Source organism: Haplochromis burtoni, unplaced genomic scaffold (genome assembly GCF_018398535.1).
Source record: "Haplochromis burtoni strain Fernald_Lab_line unplaced genomic scaffold, NCSU_Asbu1 Contig_153, whole genome shotgun sequence".
Taxonomy (NCBI): domain Eukaryota; kingdom Metazoa; phylum Chordata; class Actinopteri; order Cichliformes; family Cichlidae; genus Haplochromis; species Haplochromis burtoni.
Window position 1 is genome coordinate 113,436 of NW_024582514.1, and position 22,909 is coordinate 136,344.

At 38.3% G+C, this 22,909-nt stretch overlaps 4 protein-coding genes and 1 pseudogene across 5 annotated transcripts; all 5 read left to right on the top strand.

Moving 5' to 3' along the window:
- The first annotated feature begins 2,290 nt into the window (after positions 1 to 2,290).
- On the top strand, positions 2,291 to 22,766 carry cldnj (claudin j). Of its 2 annotated transcripts, XM_042224863.1 has the most exons (3): positions 2,291 to 4,031; positions 4,220 to 4,333; positions 20,096 to 22,766. In XM_042224863.1, the coding sequence occupies exon 3, from the start codon at positions 20,102 to 20,104 to the stop codon at positions 20,735 to 20,737; it is 636 nt and encodes a 211-aa protein (XP_042080797.1). In that variant the 5' UTR covers positions 2,291 to 4,031; positions 4,220 to 4,333; positions 20,096 to 20,101; the 3' UTR covers positions 20,738 to 22,766. The 2 variants fall into 2 exon arrangements, with proteins under 2 accessions (XP_042080797.1, XP_005932641.1); XM_005932579.3 differs by lacking the exon at positions 2,291 to 4,031 and having other exon boundaries at positions 4,045 to 4,333.
- LOC102291570 (claudin-4) lies at positions 5,144 to 6,271 on the top strand. The gene has a single exon (XM_005932578.3). The coding sequence runs from the start codon at positions 5,249 to 5,251 to the stop codon at positions 5,879 to 5,881; it is 633 nt and encodes a 210-aa protein (XP_005932640.1). The 5' UTR covers positions 5,144 to 5,248; the 3' UTR covers positions 5,882 to 6,271.
- On the top strand, positions 8,346 to 12,665 carry cldnf (claudin f). The gene is given in 2 exon segments (XM_005932576.3): positions 8,346 to 8,958; positions 11,539 to 12,665. Coding segments are annotated over 2 exon segments (1,233 nt in total). The 5' UTR covers positions 8,346 to 8,482; the 3' UTR covers positions 12,296 to 12,665.
- On the top strand, positions 13,365 to 14,571 carry LOC102290623 (claudin-like protein ZF-A89). Its single transcript, XM_005932575.3, has one exon. It carries the CDS (start codon positions 13,470 to 13,472, stop codon positions 14,100 to 14,102), a length of 633 nt encoding a protein of 210 aa, XP_005932637.1. The 5' UTR covers positions 13,365 to 13,469; the 3' UTR covers positions 14,103 to 14,571.
- LOC121815204 lies at positions 16,072 to 17,793 on the top strand (annotated as a pseudogene).
- Positions 22,767 to 22,909: the final 143 nt, after the last annotated feature.

The following is a 22,909-nucleotide window of genomic DNA, read 5'->3' on the forward strand; positions in this document are numbered from 1 at the left end:
TTTAAATTCAAATATCCAGAAAGAATTATCCCACAAGCTTGTTGATGGCTACCAAAAGCATGTGGTTGAGGTGCAATTTAACTAAATTTAACTAAAATTAATAGGAGAGTATAAGTCAGTAAAGATGTATGCTATGCAATCATTCCACCCTGAAAAAGAACAATTCAAAGAAATCATTAAGAGGCCAAAATCTCCTTGAAATTCTTGTGCATCATCAGTGTCTGAAAACGTCTGGCCACAACTGTAAGCTGGGAGTAGTAATAGTTCTCCATTCTGCAACCACACAGTCTTTCATCATCATGACACATGCCTGCCAGAAGTCTGTTGTTAGTCAACAGAAATATACTGAATAGTACTCCCTTTGTTGCCAAATAAGTATTAATAATGTGACTTAAAATATAAATAAATAAATACAAAAGCTTTATCGGTTAGAAACAATAGTAGCACAGTGGTGATGCAGTGATTTACCTAAACATGCAAACATACATGGAAATACAGTACATAAAGAAATAACTAAAGAATTTGTACATACAGTACTTTGCTTCATTTATTATTTCGTCAGTTTTGACAAAACCACCTCTGTGTTCCAAAGACGGCTGTAGGGACTCACTGTTGTACCTCTGCTTACCTCTTCTGTACAGATTGACAATTTGTACAACTTTCCCCCCCTACCTTGTTCAAATTTTTACACATTTTTTGTCCTTCCTTGAGAATGTCTTCTTCACAGACACCTTTTCCCTCAGACCATTTGTAATCGTACTTCAATGAACAGACTCAACTGAAGGGCCTATTTCTTGACTATAAAATACTGCTCATCTGCTGTAGTTTCTTTTTAGGCTTTTCGCTTCTACTTTTGTCCTACACTTTTCCAGTTTCTTCAGAACTTTTAAGAAATATCCTGCGCACAATGCCAAGGTATGCACAACTATTTTAAGTAATGTAACTATTTGGCTAATAGCTATTTGGTAAACACCTTGTTGGTGTGAAAATATTAAAATATTATTTTATGGCTGTCAAACTGTGTTATATTTTGCATCATATATTATATTTCGGAGATTCAAGTAAGGAAATGCTGCGTGTTGTTACAACAGGTTGATAGTATGTTAGTAACAAAATACCTAAGTTACCTGTTATGTGTAGACACAACACTGGTTCCTCCCTGAGTTCTCTTTTTATGTTTGTATAAAAATAAAACTCACTCAGGTGTCTTCTGTACAAGCTTTTTATGCTCGATTGATTCATATTATCAGATACAATGACTGGATTGAAAAACAGTGAAAAAGCAGCCAGTTTCCATATAAACACTGTGAAAGAGCTCAGAAAGCCTGGAGCACTACTCAGTATCACTTTAAAATTTACAGGTAAGTCCGGTTCCATGGAGGAAACATGAAAAGAAATGGGGAGTGGCTGGAGACTTTTGCACAGTACCATGCATGGATAATATGTTATGGGAGCTTTAAGATGTTCTTTCCTGCGTGCCTCAGCTGTGTTGACCATTTCTTGGTATCACACATGTAGCAACTCGCACACCTTGCTCAACATTTACCTGTTATGGGAACCAGTCTGACCTGTTCAATGAAGGTGCTCCTGGTTGTTGTCACTGTACACTAAAGTGTACTAATCCTAAGTATAAATGTATACCAATTATTGTTAACATTAAGCTGAAGAATTTCTTTTGTTGTTTGATTTGATTGCTTTTTAATTGTTATTTAAAAACAGGCGTCTGTTGTTGAAAAATACTGTAGTGAACTAATCCAGTTTAAGCTAATACAGCTTAGTGCAATCAGCATTGTTACAGTGATTGAAAGCACCATGAATCATGTAAGGAAATAGTAAAATAAAAGGAAATAAAAGCTGTTCCTGTATAGAGCTGTAACGGTCTACACAGACTTTACGAGTTTTTCCCCAGGGCAAAATACAACCTGACAACAATTCTTATAGAATTCAAAACAACACCTGCCTGCTTGTATTTATCATAGAACAAACAGCATTCTTTTTTGGGGCAGGGATAGCTCAGTAGGTAGAGTGGTGGCCCCATGATCGGAAGGTCGGGGGTTCGATTCCCTTGAACAGCTACCCTGAGGTACCCCTGAGCAAGGTACCGTCCCTACACACTGCTCCCCGGGCGCCCAGTGGCTGCCCACTGCTTCACTGAGTGAATGGGTTAAATGCAGAGAGGGATTTTCCCCACGGGGACCAATAAAGTACACTTTCTTTCTTTTCTTTTCTTTTTTTAGGGGGGCGGTAGCTCTCATCTCAACCATATGAGCATCATAAGTTGTAAATTAGCAAGCCAAAAGTAGGTCCGTCTAAAACGGGCCAACTGTCGTTTTAAGTTTTCTTGAAACCTGTTCAGTCACAACGACATCCATATTTGGTGCGTTGTTATGTTGTGTCGTGCAGACTAGTCTCTGAAGTTGCGAAACATTAAAGGGCACGTCGATGTACTCATTGAGATTAGTTCTTAACATGTCATCCTCTTGGCATTACAATGCCCACAAATGCAGCTCGCTCTAAACTGAAACTGGGCACAAACAGTTTGCATGGTACTTTTATCTATTGCATTACATCTGATCAAGCAGTTTAAATTTAAGGTTTAGTAGCGCTGGGTGGTTAGCACTTGCGTTCATCCTCATGCCCTGGATGTTTTTGTTTATTTGGCAACATAAACAGAGCAAGCACCTTCTGTTTTTCTAACACAAGTTGCAAGTGGCCTGTACTTTTTGAACACCTGTTAATTAATTTTGTGTGTAATGTGGTGGTTTGTATTTAACGGCATTGCTCAATGAATCATTGTATAAAAACTAAATAACCTGTTGTCATCTGTTTGAACAGAGATATTAATAGAATGTATTAAGGGGCTATTAGGAGTACTACTGTCAACAGACCTGACTTCAATAAGCTCCAAATAACAGATTAAACAAGAAAAAGACCACTGTGAACAAACACACACAGACATCTTCCAAGAGTGTGATTTTAAACCACTGCCCTATGAGAGTAAATATTAACAGGTGTGTTTTACACAGGATGTTATCATTTCGGGTCTAAAGAAGCTCCTATTTGGCAGACTGAAAGATTTCAGGTTCCTGTTGGTGTCATGTGATAATAAGACACGGCAAAAACGAGTGAGTCACTGAGCAACACACCATGTTGTGCCTAAATCATCCACTGAAACTGTGACACTACCTGAGCAACTGGCACGCAGCCCCCAGTGATGATATCATACAGATACAAGCAAACCACAGTTTTATCTGATGAAAATCCTAGACAGTATAACAATTTCCCTTACATCAGAAAATCTAACTTTTTCCATAGGAACCAGTAACAAAACATTGATCTCATATACAAGAAGATACCTTGAGAATATGACAACTTATAACTTATAAACAGGTGCAAAAACTATTAAATAGGTCAGGTAGGTTTTACATACAAAGCGTATGGGCCTTACAGCATATAAAATAACACACAACCCCTCATCTGCAGTTTTATTTTGTTTATTTCTTTGCATCGTAACCCTTCAAGTTTGACTAAAGGGTTGGGCAACTGAATAACAACCAAAGGCAGCCGTTACTGTGAAGTCTGAGCTTGTTCCAGACAACTCCCTTTGTCGTTTTCCCACAGCTCAAGCGTTCAAGTCTCTTACCTGTTGTATCAGAATTTGTACTGTTGGCTTTTGCAGGGATACTTACGCATCGTTATGCTTTTTAAGCACAGTTTAATTACTTGATCGCATGTCTTGGCAGTTTTTTAAGTAACATTTTTTAACAGTTACATTTAAATTTTGTTCACCATCTGAATCTTAAAATGATCTTACATGTATGTGAATATTTTCTTATTACCCACGAGTTTGACACGAGGAGTCATGAGGTAAATGATTGCAGCATAAGGCCTATCAGGAGTAATCTGGCCCTGAAAAATCTCTCCTCAGAGTCTTAATTGTGAAAATTCCTCCCAGCCTCCTTGTGTCTGGAACCTAATCTCCATAGCCAGGCTCAAGTACCTTTAATGATCCTACCTTGGAAAAAATAGAGGTATTATGGTCCTTACTGCAGTTCTGGCTCTAAAACACTGCCTCTATTCATTTCGGGGACAATCTGATTCTCCCTCTACCTCCCTTAGCCCCCACTCACTATTCCCTCTTTTAGTAATAGTCTGTCACCTGAAATCACTGTTCCTGGTGTTTGCTATTTCTCTAACATCTCAACCCTGATGTCTTCAGAATACTGTGGAAAACTATCTGTAAGTCAAGTGGGATCTGGACTGCAAAATATACATTCTCTCTGAGGACATCCTGTAAGAGCTGCAAGTATTTAAGGACTGACATCACTGCAAGGTCAGCTTTAAACCTTTTTACTCTTTTCATGCTAACTAATATAAATTATTTTCTTGAGGCTGTAAAGGAGGTTGACAACAAATCTATCATTCTTTTTCATTCATTTCAGCATGAAATAGCATTCTCTTTACATTTGCTGACAAGCAGGGCATGTGTGCTTTCAGTGAATGATAAGAATGGTGTGAGTGCACCTGCACAGTGTAAAGTTTATGAGAGTCTTTTCTAAAAAGCTGTTTTGGAAGACATTTGGGTTCAGCTAATGTACATTTAAACAACTATTCAATTCAGATTAAGTATTATTAATATTAGTTTATATTATTTGGACAGTCAGGATTTTCTTTCTCTAGACTGAGGCATTATTGAATTTCAGAAATAACTTGTTTTCAGTGGATCTGTTATCCTGACTTGTACAGTTAATCAAAAAAAAAGGTTAACTATACTACAAAAAAGTATAACAATTCGATCTGTATATTTAGGAACCAGTTGGAGAAGCTTTTTTTTTTCATAGTTCCTCAAAACCTGACATTTTACATATGCATGATTGTTACTTCACAACAGTAAAGTAGTTTCAGTCATTGTTACTGCAACACATCAAAAAACATGGGACAAAAAATATCTTCTATGGGCAATGCTTCTGCCACACCCGTGAGTCATAAGGTAGCTTTTCCACCTGCAACGATTACCCAACTGAGACCAAAACTGACATGATGATACACGTTTGGGGTTGAGATTAGGGATGAGAACCGTAAGGACGTCACAGCTCTGTGTAACTTTGCATGTGTCAAGCCCCTCCTCAGTTAAGTATAAAAAAGGCCCGTTCCAGACTTATTCAAACATTTACACTTGGGGATCTTTCAAGCAAGACTAACTTTCTGGACATTTTTTGAAATACTGCAAGAAATTTTCTGAGGAAATATGGCTTCGGCTGGCTTTCAGATGCTGGGCACTGCCCTGTGCATTATTGGATGGATTGGGGTCATTGTTATCTGTGCTTTACCTCAGTGGAAAGTTACAGCCTTCATCGGCCAGAACATTGTCACAGCTCAAACTACATGGGAAGGCATCTGGATGACCTGTGTAGTCCAGAGCACAGGCCAGATGCAGTGCAAAGTTTATGATTCAATGCTGGCCCTGTCTTCAGACCTCCAGGCTGCTCGAGCCCTTACTATCATCGCGATCCTGCTTGGTGTCATTGGCATCCTACTGGCCATGGCTGGAGGGAAATGCACCAACTGTGTGGAGGATGAGAGCTCAAAAACCAAAATTGGCATTGCAGCTGGAGTGGTCTTCATCATTGCAGGTGTTTTGTGCCTTGTCCCAGTGTGCTGGACAGCAAACGCCGTCATACAGGAATTCTACAGTCCAATGTTAATTGCTTCTCAGAAGAGGGAACTGGGAGCTTCTCTGTTCATTGGCTGGGGAGCAGGAGGCCTCCTCATCATCGGTGGTGCATTCCTCTGTGCCAACTGTCCTCCCAAGGATAACTACTCTGCCAAGTACTCAGCTCCCCGTTCATCTGCTCCAGCTGCAAACAAGGGCTACGTTTGAGGAGAAACAAGGAAAAGGAAAAGCTGAGAAAGCCAAGAGACTAAAAAAAAGACATGAATCAAATGCGTTGTGGTCTTATTGATTGATTCATGTTGACACTTTAAATATTTCAATATTTCTATCGTACTTGTTTGAAAATTGCTAAGAAAAAAAGCCCACCGCACCCAAAACTGGGCGTGGTGCACACAATGTCCCATACGGTGGAGTCACAAAATGCTGTAAAGTTCATCATGCTACTTGGATTTGTTGTATTTTTCATTCATTCATTTTCCTTTGATATTATCCATTTGTATCTTTTTGCATAACATTTCATGTGTGTTCAGTGTGTTTTTTATTCATAGACGTTTTTAAGCTGTAAATAAAGATGCGTTTTAAGCACTGCTCAACCAACATATTTTGTGAGTTTATCCTTTTTTTATTTATTAAAACTGTATAATGTTAAGATTAAATGAAGTCTTATAAAAGAGGATATGAGGTAACACCTCTGTCTCACAACAGAGGTGTTACCACCCATAACCATATTTCAGTTTATAGAACTAAATCAGTGTTTCTTTTTTGTTGGCCAAAAAAGAGTCCAAGCAGACAAAACTTATACAAATCAGAAAACAATATAATTATTAAATATATTGTAATATAATTAAATATAATTAAATATAATATATCTAAGTACACATTTAAAAAAAATGATTAGTAGATATATATAAGATACATATTTATCAAATCACTACTAGGAAACATGACTAATTTTTATGTAAAAATTCTTAAGCATTCTAATTCTTTAGTAGATGCATGAGCAGCTTAAAGATTTCCATAATGTACTTTAAAAAGAACAGTACAGTACCGTGAAAAAGTATTTGCCCCCGATTCATTGGTTTTTGCATATTTGTCACACTTTCAGATCATCATGTTTCAGATCATCAAATAAATTTTACTAATAGTCAAAAAACTCAAGTAACTACAAAAGTAGTTTTCAAAATTGGTTTCACTTATTAAGGGAAAAAAGCAAACGCGGTTTGTTTAGCCGTCGATAGGACGACTTACTGAGTTTCTTATCATTGGCCTTCTGCATAACCAAGTTTTACTAGTGCTTCAGGGCACAAACTGTTTGCCCAATTTAAGTGTGAAAAATGTGCAAAAAATAAGAAATCAGAAAGGGGGCAAATATTTTTCACAGCACTGTATTCTAGGAAAATAAGGCACTCCTTTTCCCTCCAAAACTGCTTCCTCTGAGTGACTCTTTAGTGAAGCGCTCCCTATCTGAGTAATCACTTGGCCAACACTGCCTCTTGCTGCAAAGAAGATATCACATCTTGCAGTTTTTTGTCTGACTGCTGAGTGAGACAAAAAAACTGTTTCAACAGTCAAACGGTAGCATTTTAACCTTAAAAAAATCTGTTAAACCTGAACCTTCAATACATCAGTATAGTATAAATGAACAAGGTTATTCACTTATCTGATTAAAGATTTAAACATTTAGCATAATGTTTGTGTAGGTTCTCAGTCATCCAGATCATGATATTCCAAGGAGCTTGAAAAAGAAGCGACTGGACTTCTGTAAGTTTTTGACAAGAGACCATCAAATAAAACAGGAAATTGCTAACACACTCAAACATATGAACTTGTCCCAGAGACAGGAGATAAATACAAGACAGCAGGAACAGAATGGGAACACAAAAGAGGATTAAAACCCTATAGCCAAATTCAAGCAGTAAAAACACGGATTTCAATATCACAAGGAAAGTAAAGCTAACATGGAGCTCGAACATAAATCCAATCTCAAAACCAAAAGAAAGTCATAAACCCCCAAAACACAGAATAAACCTTAAGAACTTTGGAACAGGAACACAGAACTAAAGACATGAATTAGCACCAAAAGGAACTTGTATCAGTTGTAAGCAAATCAAGGCCAACTCAAGTAAATCAAAATAAACACTAAGAAATAACAGAAATCTAAATATCAACAATACCGACTAAAACTAAAGAAAACTTAAATAGTCCCAAAACTCAAAACTCTGGATCCCAGACAGAAAGACCCTGACATTTATAGCATATTTAAATCAACTGACCAAAGTGTTTAGAGGCCATACAAAATATACATACAATTAAAAGTGCCTGAATAAAGACATTAGAAACATAATTAAACAATAATAGAAATAAATAAGACTCTGCTTGCACAATGATAAACCAAGAATATTCTTTTAAAAGTCAGAGAAAATAAATAGGTTTTAAACAGCGTAGCGTGGCTTAGCATATTTGATTCTGCATTTTCAGCATATTTTTACATCAAATGTCCTTGCTATTGCAACCCAAAAAATTTAAAAGAAATAAAAGAAACCACAGAAGCAAAAAATTATTGTTGTTTGCTTTTTCATTTTTTTATCCAACCTTGAAACTCTGGATTTCTGGCTGGTCAGCAATAATGAAGGTCACTAGGTCTGTTTGTGTGTAAACTCATCTGGCCAATGGCAGTTGACGACTGTGGTTTCGCATTCCCTTATGTCTGTGTCTCTTTTATTTCACACAACAAACTTTAAGCACAAGCTTACAGCATTTCCTCTGCACTCTTTTTGACCTTAATGTTGGAGAAATTAAGACAACAAGATGGCTTCTCAGGGGATTCAGATCACTGGTATAACAATGGCTATAGTTGGCTGGCTCTTGGAGATCACAGCATGCGGCTTACCCATGTGGAAGGTCAGTGCTTTTATTGGTGCCAACATCGTCACAGCTCAAACCTTCTGGAAGGGCTTGTGGATGGACTGTGTGGTGCAAAGTACAGGCCAGATGCAGTGCAAGGTGTATGACTCGATGCTGGCTTTGGAATCTGACCTACAGGCTGCTCGTGCCATGATTATCATCGCGATCCTTGTTGGAGTCTTTGGACTGATCTTGTCAGTTGCTGGTGGAAAATGCACTAACTGCATCAAAGAGGAGCGATCCAAAGCAAAAGTCTGCATCTGTTCTGGGGTTCTGTTCATCATCTCGGGATTTCTCTGTCTCATTCCAGTCTGTTGGTCTGCCAACGCCGTCATCACCAATTTCTATAACCCAATGATGATGAATTTCCAGAAATATGAGCTGGGATCTGCACTGTATATTGGCTGGGCCGCTACTGGGTTGCTCTTAATGGGAGGGGGGCTCCTGTGCTGGAACTGCCCACCTAAATCTGAGCGCCGCCACTATGTGCCCAAATATGCACCTGGAAAGTCAGTCTCCACATCAAGAGAATATGTTTAAGGTGGTATTCCATTTCCACATGGACTCTCAAGGTCACAGAAATAGCAAAGGTAGCAAACTGGAGATTGCTTTAAAACTAAGATATAAATTATCCACATATTTGAGATAATGTAAATATGGCTTAAAACTACTGCTTGTTGAACGATGAGGTTTGGTCATGCTTTGTGTGGTTGTCAAGGTGATCTTTTCCACATCGGATGTTTTGTTTGGCCAAACATGTGAAGCTTATATCATAAACAATGGCTGCATTCCATTTGGAGGTACCGGCAGGGCTTTGAGACTGAGTCATTTGATTCATTGTCACATCTGCATGAAATGAAATGTTATTATTGTTACCGCTGTACTATTCCTTATGTGATTTCTCAAAAGGATTGGTGTAAAATACTTTCCTTAAACACCAAAGTATTCTGTGAAAGGGGCTTTTGTAATGTCTAATTTATAATGGAATGTAGCTGTGTTCAGAATTTCTGTTATTTGTAGCATCATTATGATCGGTGTAAATTTTAAGTCAGTTTTCTGTCAATGACAAATTGATTAATATTTATATCTTCTCTCACATATTATCTAAACAACCAGCAGCACATATATAACTGCTACTCAAGAAATGTGTCTTTAAAATTGTTTTCTTTTGCAAAACACTCTTTCTTGCCTTTGATGTATCTTCCTGAAAATAGAGAATTCTCTCCATTTTTCTGTTGGTGATCACTTGTAACATTTCAGCACTGCAAATAAACTGAACTTTGTTCTGCATTCTTGCTTTTTATTTTGGTCAAATTTTAGTGTATAAACTATATTAAGGAGACAGGTGAATGTTGAGGAGTAGTAAAATGAAAGTCAAGCAAAAGGTGAGGCAAGTACACAATCCTCTACTGTAACTAAAGAGCAGATTAAGTACATCATTACTCTGATAATCTATTTTGCATGCCAGTTTGTCTCAAAATATGCCATAGATCAATACTGAAATATAGTATAATAAAACTATCAACGTGAGCAATAGCTGTAATATGACATAGTGAGGATTTTTTTTTATAACTTAAACGCACCCATTGTTGTGTTAACAAGCTTTAGTTTCAAATTTTTATAAAAACCTAAATCATATATCACTCCGTAAGAAAAAGGTGTGTTCTACTAACAAGCGAAAGTGTGAAAGTGGTTGGTAGAGCAGTATCGGGTAACTGGTATAACATGTGAGCACTTTGTTTTTACCCAACAGACATCTCGGTCATGGGATGTTATGGGTTTTCTTTAAAGTATCACCGTCAGCTGTATTTTATCCCATTCCTTTTATGTGATTATTATCAAAACTAAAACAAATAATCCAGTTTCTGTATGTACCTTTGATCGCCTGTCAGATTGGCATAAAGTATATGAGAGAAATACCTATAGGCAGGCTACAGAGAAAACATTGTGAGTCTAAATGTGTTTGTTTTGTACCTCATCACGTTTTTTCAAAAGCTTTTATTTTAGTTTTAATTTTAAAAAATGACAGCTAACAATTTAATTACTGAACCACAGAGAGAAGCAGCATGTCAGCTTTGTTATTCCCTAAATAAATGAAATGAAGAAATACTGGCGAGTGTGTTAAACAAAATAAATAGATGAAAATAAATCAAATTAAACCATGTGCTTCGTTTTAGCTTATGGCCATACCACCTTGAGCTCACAAATCCATCTGAATTTAGAACTAAACATTTAAAACAAATTTTCCAGTAAAAATCTATTTAGCTTCAAGTTACTCAGTTTTAGTGAGTGTGTGAAGGATGGAAAGGGGTTATCCCAGTTTCAGGTACTTTAAACTTGACAAGTGATTGTTTCATCCAAACACTTATTATCACTGTGAGAAAAAGATCCACATATGACACTGTGTTTTGTTTTGTTTTGTTTTAAAAGGAAGCACTATAAACATTTTGTTTAATATTAGATTTTATATTTAACCAATTGCCTGATTATCTAATCAGCTGTAGGCTAATTATCCTTGTGTGTGTGTGTGTGTGTGTGTGTGTGTGTGTGAGTGTGTGTGTGAGTGTGTCTGTGTGTGTGTGTGTGTGTGTGTGTGTGTGTGTGTGTGTGTGTGTGGGTGTGATCACCAGTGAAGGGCAGGGAGGGGGCATCACAGTTTAAGCTGGTTTCAGGCACGTTAAAGTTGATAAGGGATTGTTACCAACCAACAGGCCAATAATGATTATGAAAAGAGATCTGCATATGAAACTGTGCTATTTAAAAACAAAAGGCAGGCACTGTTTAAAAAAATCTGTGGCACTCCTTCAGCTTTAGAAGCAGAGGAATCTTGTTTGGCCAGAGGAACTATCTGACAACAGGACTGCCCTCCTCCTTCACATTCTCTCGCAAAAAACAGAGCTGTGTCACTCTGCAATTGAACCTGTCCACCGAAAGACTTTTCTCTCCTGGTGTAGACGAAGCTGCTAGACAATGGGGAAGATTGGCAAGGAAACAGCAGGTCAGGTCATAAGCTTCATAGGCGTCATTGGGGTGGCAGTGGCCTGTGGGATCCCCATGTGGCGAGTTACCTCTTTCATTGGAGCCAACATTGTTACAGGCCAGATTGTATGGGATGGTCTGTGGATGAACTGTGTGATGCAAAGTACTGGACAGATGCAGTGCAAGCTGAATGACTCTCTCCTGAGCCTGACGACTGATCTGCAGGCTGGCCGAGCACTAGTCATCATCTCACTTCTCTTTGGATTTATCGGCTTTATCATCTCGTTTGTTGGAGCCAAGTGTACCAGCTGCCTGGAAAAAGATGCATCAATGGCAAATGTGGTGATCATAAGTGGCTGTCTCATCATTATCTCTGCTATCCTGATCTTAATCCCCGTCTGCTGGTCTGCAGCTTTCACCATCTCAGACTTTCAGAACCCCTTGACTGTAGCAACACAGAAAAGGGAGATTGGATCTGCTATCTACATTGGATGGGGCTCAACTATACTTCTTCTGATCGGTGGGATCATCTTAACCACCTCCTGTCCTCCCCAAAAACAAATGTATGGATACCCTAGCTACCAACAACCAGTGTATGCTTATTCAAGACCAAACTCAGCCGCATATGGCCGTGTGTATGCTCCACCATCCAACCAACCATACACAGTCGCAGGTGGTTATGCTCCCAGCAAGCCATATGCAGCACCAGCCTCATATCCTGCTTCACAATATCTATAAAAATGAAGGAAGAGATCAAGGACAGAGACTGAAAACCTTGCCCTGATAGCTGCTGGACTTTGAAATGACCACTGGGAAATACAATCACACGAAAATATCAGATGTACAGACGGCATTATTCTGATACACTGATGTAAAACAACTAGACTTCTACACATACTTTTATCTTTAAGATTGTGAAGCTATGATGTAAAAGGAATCTGTGTGTGTGCTGAAAATTGCATTGCTTTTCACAAGGAAGTCACTGTCTGATATATTTATTTCCCTGTTATGAACTACAGATTTAGCAGTGTGCTTCTTTTCTGTAACTGCCACTTTATCTTGTACATTTTCATATGAATTTCAATAAAAACATTTGTCTTACCTGTAACCTGCCTGTTTACGGAGTCATTGTTTATTAAAACATCATGAACAATTATCTACATAAAAAAATAAGTTCAGATCCCTAGATCTACACCTACGTAAATTTTCTGCTAAAATCTTTAAGAAATTGATAGGTAACAAATGATATTAGTGTCTGATTCCACAACACAAAATAAAAATAAAAGTCACAAGGAGTGCGGTTTATTCTTTGATAATAATGTAAAATATTGATAGTGATATCAACAGAGTGGAAAATAAATTGGAAAAAAATCAACTCGATTGGTACAGTATTTCTGATCAATTAAAAAAATGAAAATAAAAATATACAAAACAATAAATTGACTCAAAGCTATGATCAATTTCTATTATGTCTAAGGACACCTAAAGTAGGAAGGCATCTTGTTAGAGAATGCCTCGACATCCATTGAAACTAACACCCGCGTTTGTTTGTAAAGCCCGAAACCAGTGACTGAACCGGATGTCCCAGTAACCTGCCCAACCAATGGTTGACCAGTGCAGAGGATTGTTTGAATGAGGAATTTTTACATCCCTCATTTACATACTGACGTGCATCTGATCGAAACTAAGTCTAGTCTGCGTACAGATAATGTGAAGAATCTGGCTGGGCTGGTAAATCATTCTGGTAGTGGTTTCAGGTCAGAGGGAAGGATCATTTGACTCCACCTTCAAGAGAATATAAGCACCTTTATATGTGCCATGGTCTTAGTTAGAGTTCACAACCTAAGTGGACGTGCTCGTGAAACCTTTAAATCCTTTGCTTCGTTCATCTCCAAGGGACTCAAGCCTCATCATGGTGTCAATGGGACGACAGATGCTGGGCTTTGCCCTGGCAATCATTGGCTTCGTGGGGACCATCGTCACTTGTGCCTTGCCTATGTGGAGGGTCAGCGCCTTCATTGGAGCCAACATTGTGACGGCGCAGATTATCTGGGAAGGTTTATGGATGAGCTGTGTCATGCAGAGCACTGGCCAGATGCAGTGCAAAATCTATGATTCTCTGCTGGCTCTTTCTCCAGATCTCCAGGCTGCCAGAGCTCTTGTGGTCATTGCTATCTTGGTTTCTTTTATGGGGGTTATCGTCGGCATTATTGGAGGAAAGTGCACCAACTTTGTGGAGGAACCAAGATCCAAAGCCAAAGTGGCCATTGCTGCTGGAGCTATCTTCATCTGTGCTGGTGTGCTTGTTCTCATCCCTGTATGCTGGTCTGCCAACTCCATCATCCAAGATTTCTACAACCCTACCCTGATAAGTGCCCAGAGGAGAGAGATTGGGGCTGCACTCTACATTGGCTGGGGCACAGCTGCACTTCTAATCCTGGGTGGTGCCCTCCTCTGCAGCTCCTGCCCACCCAGAGAGAGCCCAGAGTATCCAGTGAAGTATGGCGGTCCCAGGTCCACAGCCACCAGCCGAGCCTATGTCTGAAATTCTACTGAGAAGGACTATAAATTATTTTAATTTTCTTCAGTAACACTCCTTCATTCTGATTGTCTAATTATACCACAATTTGTATGTCACTTTCTGTGTTAAGGTAACAAGCTATTCTGACTTTCTGTGAAATTCAGAATTCTTTGGTAGACACATGAGGGTTGTGTTTCTTAGACATCAAAAGTCCAAAGATGTGTGAATCACAGAGCTTCCAGCACACCCCAAATCTGGACTGAATGAAACTATTTTATACTGAGCTTGTATCAAACCTAACTATCCTCTGAAGTCTTGTGGGAAATCAAACCTGTGCTTGAAGGATGCTATACAAGTCAATGTGTATTGTACTACAGTTATATTATGAATTTATTGTAAACAATATTTAGAAATATCTCTATTCAGCTGCAATATGAAAGTACTGCTTTTGTTTACTGAGCTGATTTGTAATAAAACATTTTACCTAATTATATAATTTTGTTGGTGTCCTTTTAGATCACTCAGAAATTTGTTTACTGGTTTAAATGAGGTGTTTTTCTTTTTTTCATATTTTTTTCCTATTTATCTTGACAATAATGTATTTATCATTAGGCCTACACAGAGCCTAAGCAGTTAAAACATTTAGCTTTTGTTGCTGCCTTCATGGCAACAAAAGCTAAATGCTCCTTCGTGGCACCTTTTAACAAGTTTAGCCAGTTTCACACCATGACTGCCAGCGATACCCTTTTCATAAAACTGATTTTGTGTGTTAGTCAGTGAGTAAATAGAACACCCATAACACCCATAAGACACTACAAGTTAAAAATAATGTCAATTAAAAGGCATTTAGTTTCGTTGCCCATATGGTAAACAGGTGACAGTCACAGCACTTCAGTCTCTAGCTAAAAGACGCATAAGGGAGTAACATGTTGTGCAACTTTTAAATGCAAGTATTTAGTGAATATCAGCTAACACAAACTGTTTGCCACACAGTGTGTCTGCTAGATAAAGGTACAACAGTTTCATTCATCTCCCAGGGAGAGAAAAGAATGAGAGATAACCAGAGATTGAGAAATATGTAAGAAAGGCACGTCAGCACAAAAAGAAGAGAGGTTATGTTAAAATGTAAAGACTGTTAGGTGTCTTTACATGAAGCATGTAATGTGCTCATTAAAAATCAGGTGTTACATCTTTTTATGGTGTTTCGATAAATTTGATTTTTTTTTCATGTAGTGAAATTTCCTGCAAAACAAACTGAGGTATGCTAGCCTCAAGTCATTGTAAGTTTAATGGGCTTGTGATGCTTAGATTACTTCACACCAACTGTATACTGCCGTGTATAAGTACAGTATCAACAGCATGCTGTCAGTGTAGGGGATGGAAATCACCCAAGGTAGCTTGTTGAATTCACTTCATCCACAAAGAGCAGTAAACCTCAGTTCAGCAAAAGCAGCAGCACAGGTCAGCTGATCAAGCCTGTGCACAAAGAAAGTATACTAGAACGCACAACAGTAGAGATTGTGTTGTGAATCTTTTACCCACGCTGAATAACTACAACCAATTTTAAGGTTCCAAAACTGCTGAATTCCATTTTTAACCCTGTTGTTCAGGGTGTGTTCGCTACAGTCACACAACCTGTTATGTCTGTCCATTGTTATCTAGTATCACATTCCAGAGTTTCTCTTTGTGGTTAGACAGTGAATCTGCTGAAACCAGCTGGGTTGATTACTCTGAGCTCTGTCACATGTCACTGACATCACAGCCTTCTTCTCTGAACGAACGAAAAATAACAACTAGGTTTTGGTTACTCAATTAACAGAAACTCCAACGTGTTGTTTCTACTTCCATTCTACATAAAACACTTATAGTAGTCTTGAAATAAATAGTTGACATTTGAACAAATGTAAATCCATCCATCCATCCATCTTCATCCGCTTTGTCCGGGGCCGGGTCGCGGGGGCAGCAGCCTAAGCAAAGCAAACAAATGTAAATATAAGGAAATATTTATGAAAACAAAATCAATTTGGCATTATGTTGAATAGATTTCTCACTACTAGTATTCAGATTGAGGGATTAAGATATATTTCACTGATCCTCTCAGGGAATTTTATTCTATTTATTCAACCCATCCTAAATATTTAGAAGAGCAAACAGCCAGTATATTGAGTCCAGATGTGAGCAATTGCCTTGATCAAGGGCACAGTGACAGGAGAATTAAATTAACACATGTGACATTTTGACAAAAAGACAAAAAATAAGAAAAACTAAATCTTATCAACATTTCAAAATGTCAAACAAACTGAAATACTGATGCAGTGTCTCATTTCCTAGAGAAACGTGTGTGAGAACAGATAAGCTTTGGCACCGTTCATCTAAGGTTTTGGATCATTAGGACACATTTTAAACAACAAAATAGAGTTCTGTCTAATTAACATCCAATATTGATTTATTTAAAAGTAATTTATCCAAACCTTCATCAGTGACATTGTGAATCAAGCTAGATACAGGATCACTTCACAACAAAGCTGAAATTTTCTCAGACCCCAGACATAATGGAGAAGACAAATATATATATTTATAAAGCAGATAAAGACAATTTTTCATATGGGTGTTACAAATAATATATACTGAAAATGAAAACACGCCTGAGAACATGAGAGCAAAGCAGAAACAATGAGCCCCTCCCTGTTTACGGAAGCTTTTACTCAGTACTTGGATGTCTGTGTTTTGTTCCTTTTACGGTAGTTCTCACTATGACCACATTTCACCATGACAGCACATACACTTCGACACACACTGACTCACAAAGCGAAATCAATACCACCTGCTCTATTGCGGCTGAAAATCTGTTTACAGAGTTTACAGATTTGGAGTTTACATATTGCACCTTTATCCTTTGTTTTTGTTGAAAAAATGTATTTTGTTTTGGTTTTTGATGCTCAGAACACGAGGAAAGCATTCAGTTACCAAAGTCCTTGTCCTTCTGAAAAATGATAGAAGCCTGAATGTTTAATATTCCTAAACACAAAGAATCCAGCATAGCCAGTCTTCTCTGTCAGGGCTTCTGAGCCCACAATAGCTTCGCTTTTATACCTCTTTTTATTAGATTTCATACACACTTTAGTGACATTCAGAGCGAGAAGACAATGGCTTCTCTGGGGTTGGAGATGGCAGGCTGTGCCCTTGATCTAGTTTGGTTGGATTGGTTTATTTGGTGCTCTTTGTCTGCACCAGTCCCATGTGGAGGGTCACAGTGTTCATGGACAGCAACATTGTAACTTTGCAGGTCATGTGGGAGGGCATCTGGATGAGCTGCATGCATACATGTATGTCTACGACTCCATGCTGGCTTTAAGCCCAGACCTCCAAAGTTCCTGTGCTCTGGTGGTAGTTTCCATCATCATAGGCATTGCAGGGCTCCTCGCAGCTTCTGCTGGAGGGAAATGTACTAACTTCATTCCAGAGGAGAGAGCCAAAGATAGGGCCTCAGTGACAGGTGTTGTGCTGCTGATCATCATTGGTCTACTCTGCACTATTGATGTTTCCTGGACTGCCAGCATCACCATAAGGGACTTTTACAAACCCATGGTAGTAGACGCCTAGAAAAGAGAGCTTGGTGCTTCCCTTTACATTGGCTGGGGGACTACTGATCTCAGGAGGGGGGCTCTGTTGTGTCAACTGCCCTCCTAAGAAAGATAATGCTCCACTTGTTTAAGTACTTCTTAAAGTACTTGTTTAAGTACTTCTTAAACAAGTCTGTAGGAAACAACACAGAGGAGTCATTCAGATCTCTGACACCAAACACATACATTTGAACATTCTGATGGGAATATTGAATAAACAAAGGCTGTTGTGAAACATAAAGAAAAAGCACATGCACACAGACAACATGCAATGAAGGAAATCTGTTCATTGCATTTGTTCTCAAGAGGGAATCAGTTTTAGCTTCCTAGAGGCTTCCTAAACATGTTTCCTAAACATTAAACATGTTTACGTGGACAGTTTATTGTATATGTATTTTTAATTATAATAAATATTTTATTTTATTTTATATATAAAATAGCATATATTATATATATATATATATATATATATATAATTATATATATATATTATATATATATATATATTATTATATATATTTTTTATATATATACATATATATATATCATTCACGCTGACTAATAATATATATTATCAGGTGATTGTATATATAATATGTAATATATATTAATAATATATTAATATATATATATATATTATATATAATATATATATATATATAGTATTATATATATATATATATTTATAATATATAATAATAATATAATAGTAATAATAAATAGTAATAATAATAATAGTAATAGTAATAATAGTAATAGTAATAATAATAATAGTAATAATAATAATAACAATAATTCTGCTTCTGTGTTTGTTTCCTCTGATGATATTTGTTTACATACTTTTGAAAAAAGGGGCCTGGGAGTGATGTGAAAAAAACACGGAGAGAACCTGTTTGTCCGGTACTTACCAGTAACGACTACTCAAGTAACAAAAAATGGTGACTCAGGGACCAACAACGCTGTTGGCTGATGAGTTTAGTAACCCATGACTTACCCTCAGTGGTTTCATTCATCACACTGTGTCATGCTGCGTTTGCTCAGCACCGCAAAAATTCAAAGGTATTATCTGAAAGGGTGTAAACCTGTTTCCGTGTGTTGAAACTGGTGCCACTGTGTGTATTTCAGAATAAAAAAATAACTTTTAACTGATTTTCCTTTAAAATGCTTATGTTGTTTGTGCTCAGCCGCACCTGTCTAAAAGGAGTGTTTTCTCATGTTATCAGGCTGCTGATCTGACAGTGGGCGGGGTCGAATCACTAGATGTTCAGGAAGTGTGTGAATAGCACATGATGGTCAAAACAACACCTCTCACTGCTGTTCCTATCTTTCTCTGCTGTTTATGGTCACAGCCCACCCCCGAATGGCACTTTCCGGTTATATGGATACAGCGGAGGAATAAAGATAGCTATTAGTATCAATAGACTTTATTATCAGTTTACTAACAGACCCAATGCAGTGTGGGGCGCTAACAGCTCATTGTTTAACATTAAAGAAAATTCAGTTGTAAATGTGTGCACCACAGATTAAAAAAAAAAAATCAAAAAGGTGATATCAGCTTCTCCAACATCCCATAAAGATTCCGATCGAATTAAATTTTATACTAACTCAATTGTACTTATATAGCGCAAACTCACAACAGCAGTTTGTATATTGTAGGGCAAAAACACTGTAACCCCCTAGGTGAAGGAGAAACTCCCTTGAAACAGGAAGGGAGAACAGCAGAACCAGGCTCAGGGTGGGGCATCAATCGGGTGTGACTGGTTTGGGGCAAGGGGAAAGAAAGAGAGCAGACGCAGCGCATTTTGTTTTTTAAATAAGGTTATTACTAACTCAGCAGTGACAACTCGAATTCTGAACCTGTTCATTGTGAAACAGCTATTTATAAGATGATAGATCATAGTCCAAGAAACAGTCTGTCGACTGCAATCATCTTAACAGATGTTTGTTCGTCTTTAGTGAAATACTGCCATCTAGTGGACTGTGAGCTAAAAGGCCAGAAAACCCCAAAATGATTTTCGGATAAAAGACACAGGAAACCGTGGAAGCTTGTTTTTGCCAGTAGAAGATGAATAACTTAAAAAATTATGTATTTTTTTGTTATACAAAAGAGATTTTTTGCCTTAATTTAAAAAATTCTCTCAAAATTCCGAGTCAGCTCTCCCAGAATCTTGAATAATTAACTCAAATGTTTGAGAAAATAACTTGAAATTTAAACTTCATACAATGCTTCATATTTCTTCAGTTTCCAAGTGGTCATAATTTAAATTTAAAAGCTGTATCTGTATGATGATCCTCATCTACATGAGTACATGTTACATGACAGAATGTTGCAAACATCTATTCCAAATAAAAACGAAGCTTCTCATTCTTGTCAACCTTCTGTGTTTCCTGCAGTTCTCCATGGGTCTGCAGGAGCTTGGCATCAGCCTGTCAATGACCGGTGTCGCTGGGACCATTCTGATCTGTGCTCTGCCCATGTGGAAGGTGACAGCATTCATTGGCACTCATCTGGTGGTTATGCAGGTGTTCTGGGAGGGTTTGTGGATGACCTGTGTCAGTGAATACACAGGTCAGATGCAGTGTAAGCTCTACGATGCTCTTCTGGACCTGTCTCCAGACCTCCAAGCAGCCCGTGGCCTTATTTGCATCAGCCTGGTTTTGGGATGTCTGGCGTTCCTTATCTTTCTTCTGGGGGCGCGCTGCACCAACTGCCTGGGCCACCCACAAATCAAAGCTAGGGTGGTGATGAGCTCTGGGGCCATCTTCTGCCTGGCAGCTCTCACCTCTATAGTTCCTGTTTCTTGGACAGCCAACTCCATCATCAGGGATTTCCACAACCCTCGAGTCCCTGAGGTGATGAAGAGAGAGCTTGGAGCAGCCATATACATAGGTTTTGTGACATCTGGGCTGTTGTTCTGTGGGGGAGCCATTTTGTGCACAAGCTCTCCACCCCATAGAGACAGGTTCCCCTCTAGTGGGTACACACTGGCCAAGACACCCACACGTAGCAGTTACGCCATCAAGAACTATGTGTGAAGATAAGATTGAAGACACACATGTCAGGGTGTGTCTGAGTGAATAAAATACACTACCAACATGTTATCACTTTAGAATAAATACCTTGAACTTGCAGTCTTGAACTCTTTGGATAAAACCTATTAGCCATTTAATAATTCAAAGATGGAAGCAATTGTTAAGATAACCATCTATTCTGGCAGTAAAGTAAAATAATTAGATAATTTATGTCTTAGTGTCAAATCATACATGTTTGATCATATAGAAATCAACTTTAAAAGTATGAAAATTTTACTTACTTAGTTTGTTTGAACCACATAAATCTTTTCTTTTTTTCTAGATATTTTGAAGTGGCACAGGGTTGCACCAGTAGAGGTAGTGCATTTGCTTCACACCTCACTCCTTACCCAACTCTCACCTCTACCTCAAAGAAGGTGTCTGTTGAATCTGGCTTAGGTGTCAGAGTTGGTCAGTGACTGCTCAGAAGGTCAGTGGTTCAGTCCCAGGCTTGTCCAGTCTGCATGCGTTGTACTGTGTGGCTACAAAATAGTGAACATTCCTATTTCTTAAGCGTCTGTTTTGTGTAGCAGTCTGATGTCTATAAGTTGTAAATTTAACTTTATTAGAGACACACACACAAAAAAAACAATCAAGAGAAAAACTCTTGAAAGTTGCCATTCAGTGAGACAAACACACATATTTGTAGTTGTATCCAGTTCTGGAGTACTGCTGATTGTGAGAGTGCTATCAGTCCCCACATTCAGTTAGTGATTGTGACCATAATTGCACAGAATGAACACATATTTCACACCCATCAAATCACTCAAAAACCTCTCTTGAGCTATGGATGAGAGCATCGTTGTCATCCTATAAAAGACCCATCCCATCAGAACAGAAATGTTTATAATGCACTCACCATGGCCTGCTAGTAACAGCACCCCTCCCACCTTGGCCTTCAGAATTGCCTTAATTATTCATGGCATAGATCCAACAAGGTGCTGGAAACATCCCTCAGAGATTTTGAATGTGTTGATAAAACATCATTACACAGTTGCTGCAGATTTGTCAGCTGCACATCATCGATAGCAGCCTCCTGTTCCACTGTTTCCCAAAGGTGCTCTATTGGATTGAGATCTGGTGACTGTGGAGTAGAGTGAACTTATTGTACCCATAATAATCAAAAAATGAACTTGTTTCTTGAAGCTTTATGACAGGGGATGTTATTCTGCTGAAAGCAGCCATCAGAAGATGGGTATATTGTGGTCACACAGGGACAGAGAGTGACAGCAATAGTACTGAGACAGGCTGAGGCATTTAATCAATGATCAGCTGTTGTGAAGGGGCCAAGTGCCACTACACTACCACTCGAATACTGAAGCATATTCAGTATCAGGCAGGATGGATCCATGTTTTCATGTTCACGCTACTCTCTGACCCTGTCAAAGCTGGTCCAAATGATACGCCTCAGAAAAGCTTAACTCTGGTGAGCCTTTGCAACTTGTAACCTCATTTTGCTGTTCTTAGCTGATGGGAATGACACTCTCCAGGACAGGTCCTCTGCTGTTGTAGCCAATCTGCTTCAAGTTCAACATGTTTTATATTTTCCCAGATGCTCTTCTGCATTCCTTGGCTGTAACAAGTTGTTATTTGAGTTACTGTTGCCTTCCTATCAGCTCGAAGGAGTCTTTGCCTCTGACCTCTGACATCACAAGACAGAGCAACACACTAATGCTCACTGGATATCTTCTCTTTTACAGATCACTCTCTGTAAACCCTGAAGATGACTGTGTGTGAAAATCCCAGTAGATTAGAAGTTTCTGAAATATTTACACCATCACCAACAACCATGACATGTTCAAAGTATTTGGAAGTAATTGTAAAAGTAATTGTGTTTTCAGCTTAACGTGCATGCGTTCGTGTAGTTTAGTCTGAAGTTTTTGTGAACTTAAACAGAGAATGTTTTCTACGCTGAAAGCTTTTGTGATTGACTTGTTTCTTAGTATTCAGAATAAAGACTGCAGAGTAACCGTGTGTCATTTGAATCAATATTTGCTGTCACTTTTCTTACTGCCACAGAGATTTAGTAACCTGTTGGGAGAAATCTCAGAATCAGCAAGAATTTGTGGCTCTTTAGATCAAGTTACTTCCCAGAAACACGGGCCAGTGGCTAAACATGAGCGCACAGTAGAAGCT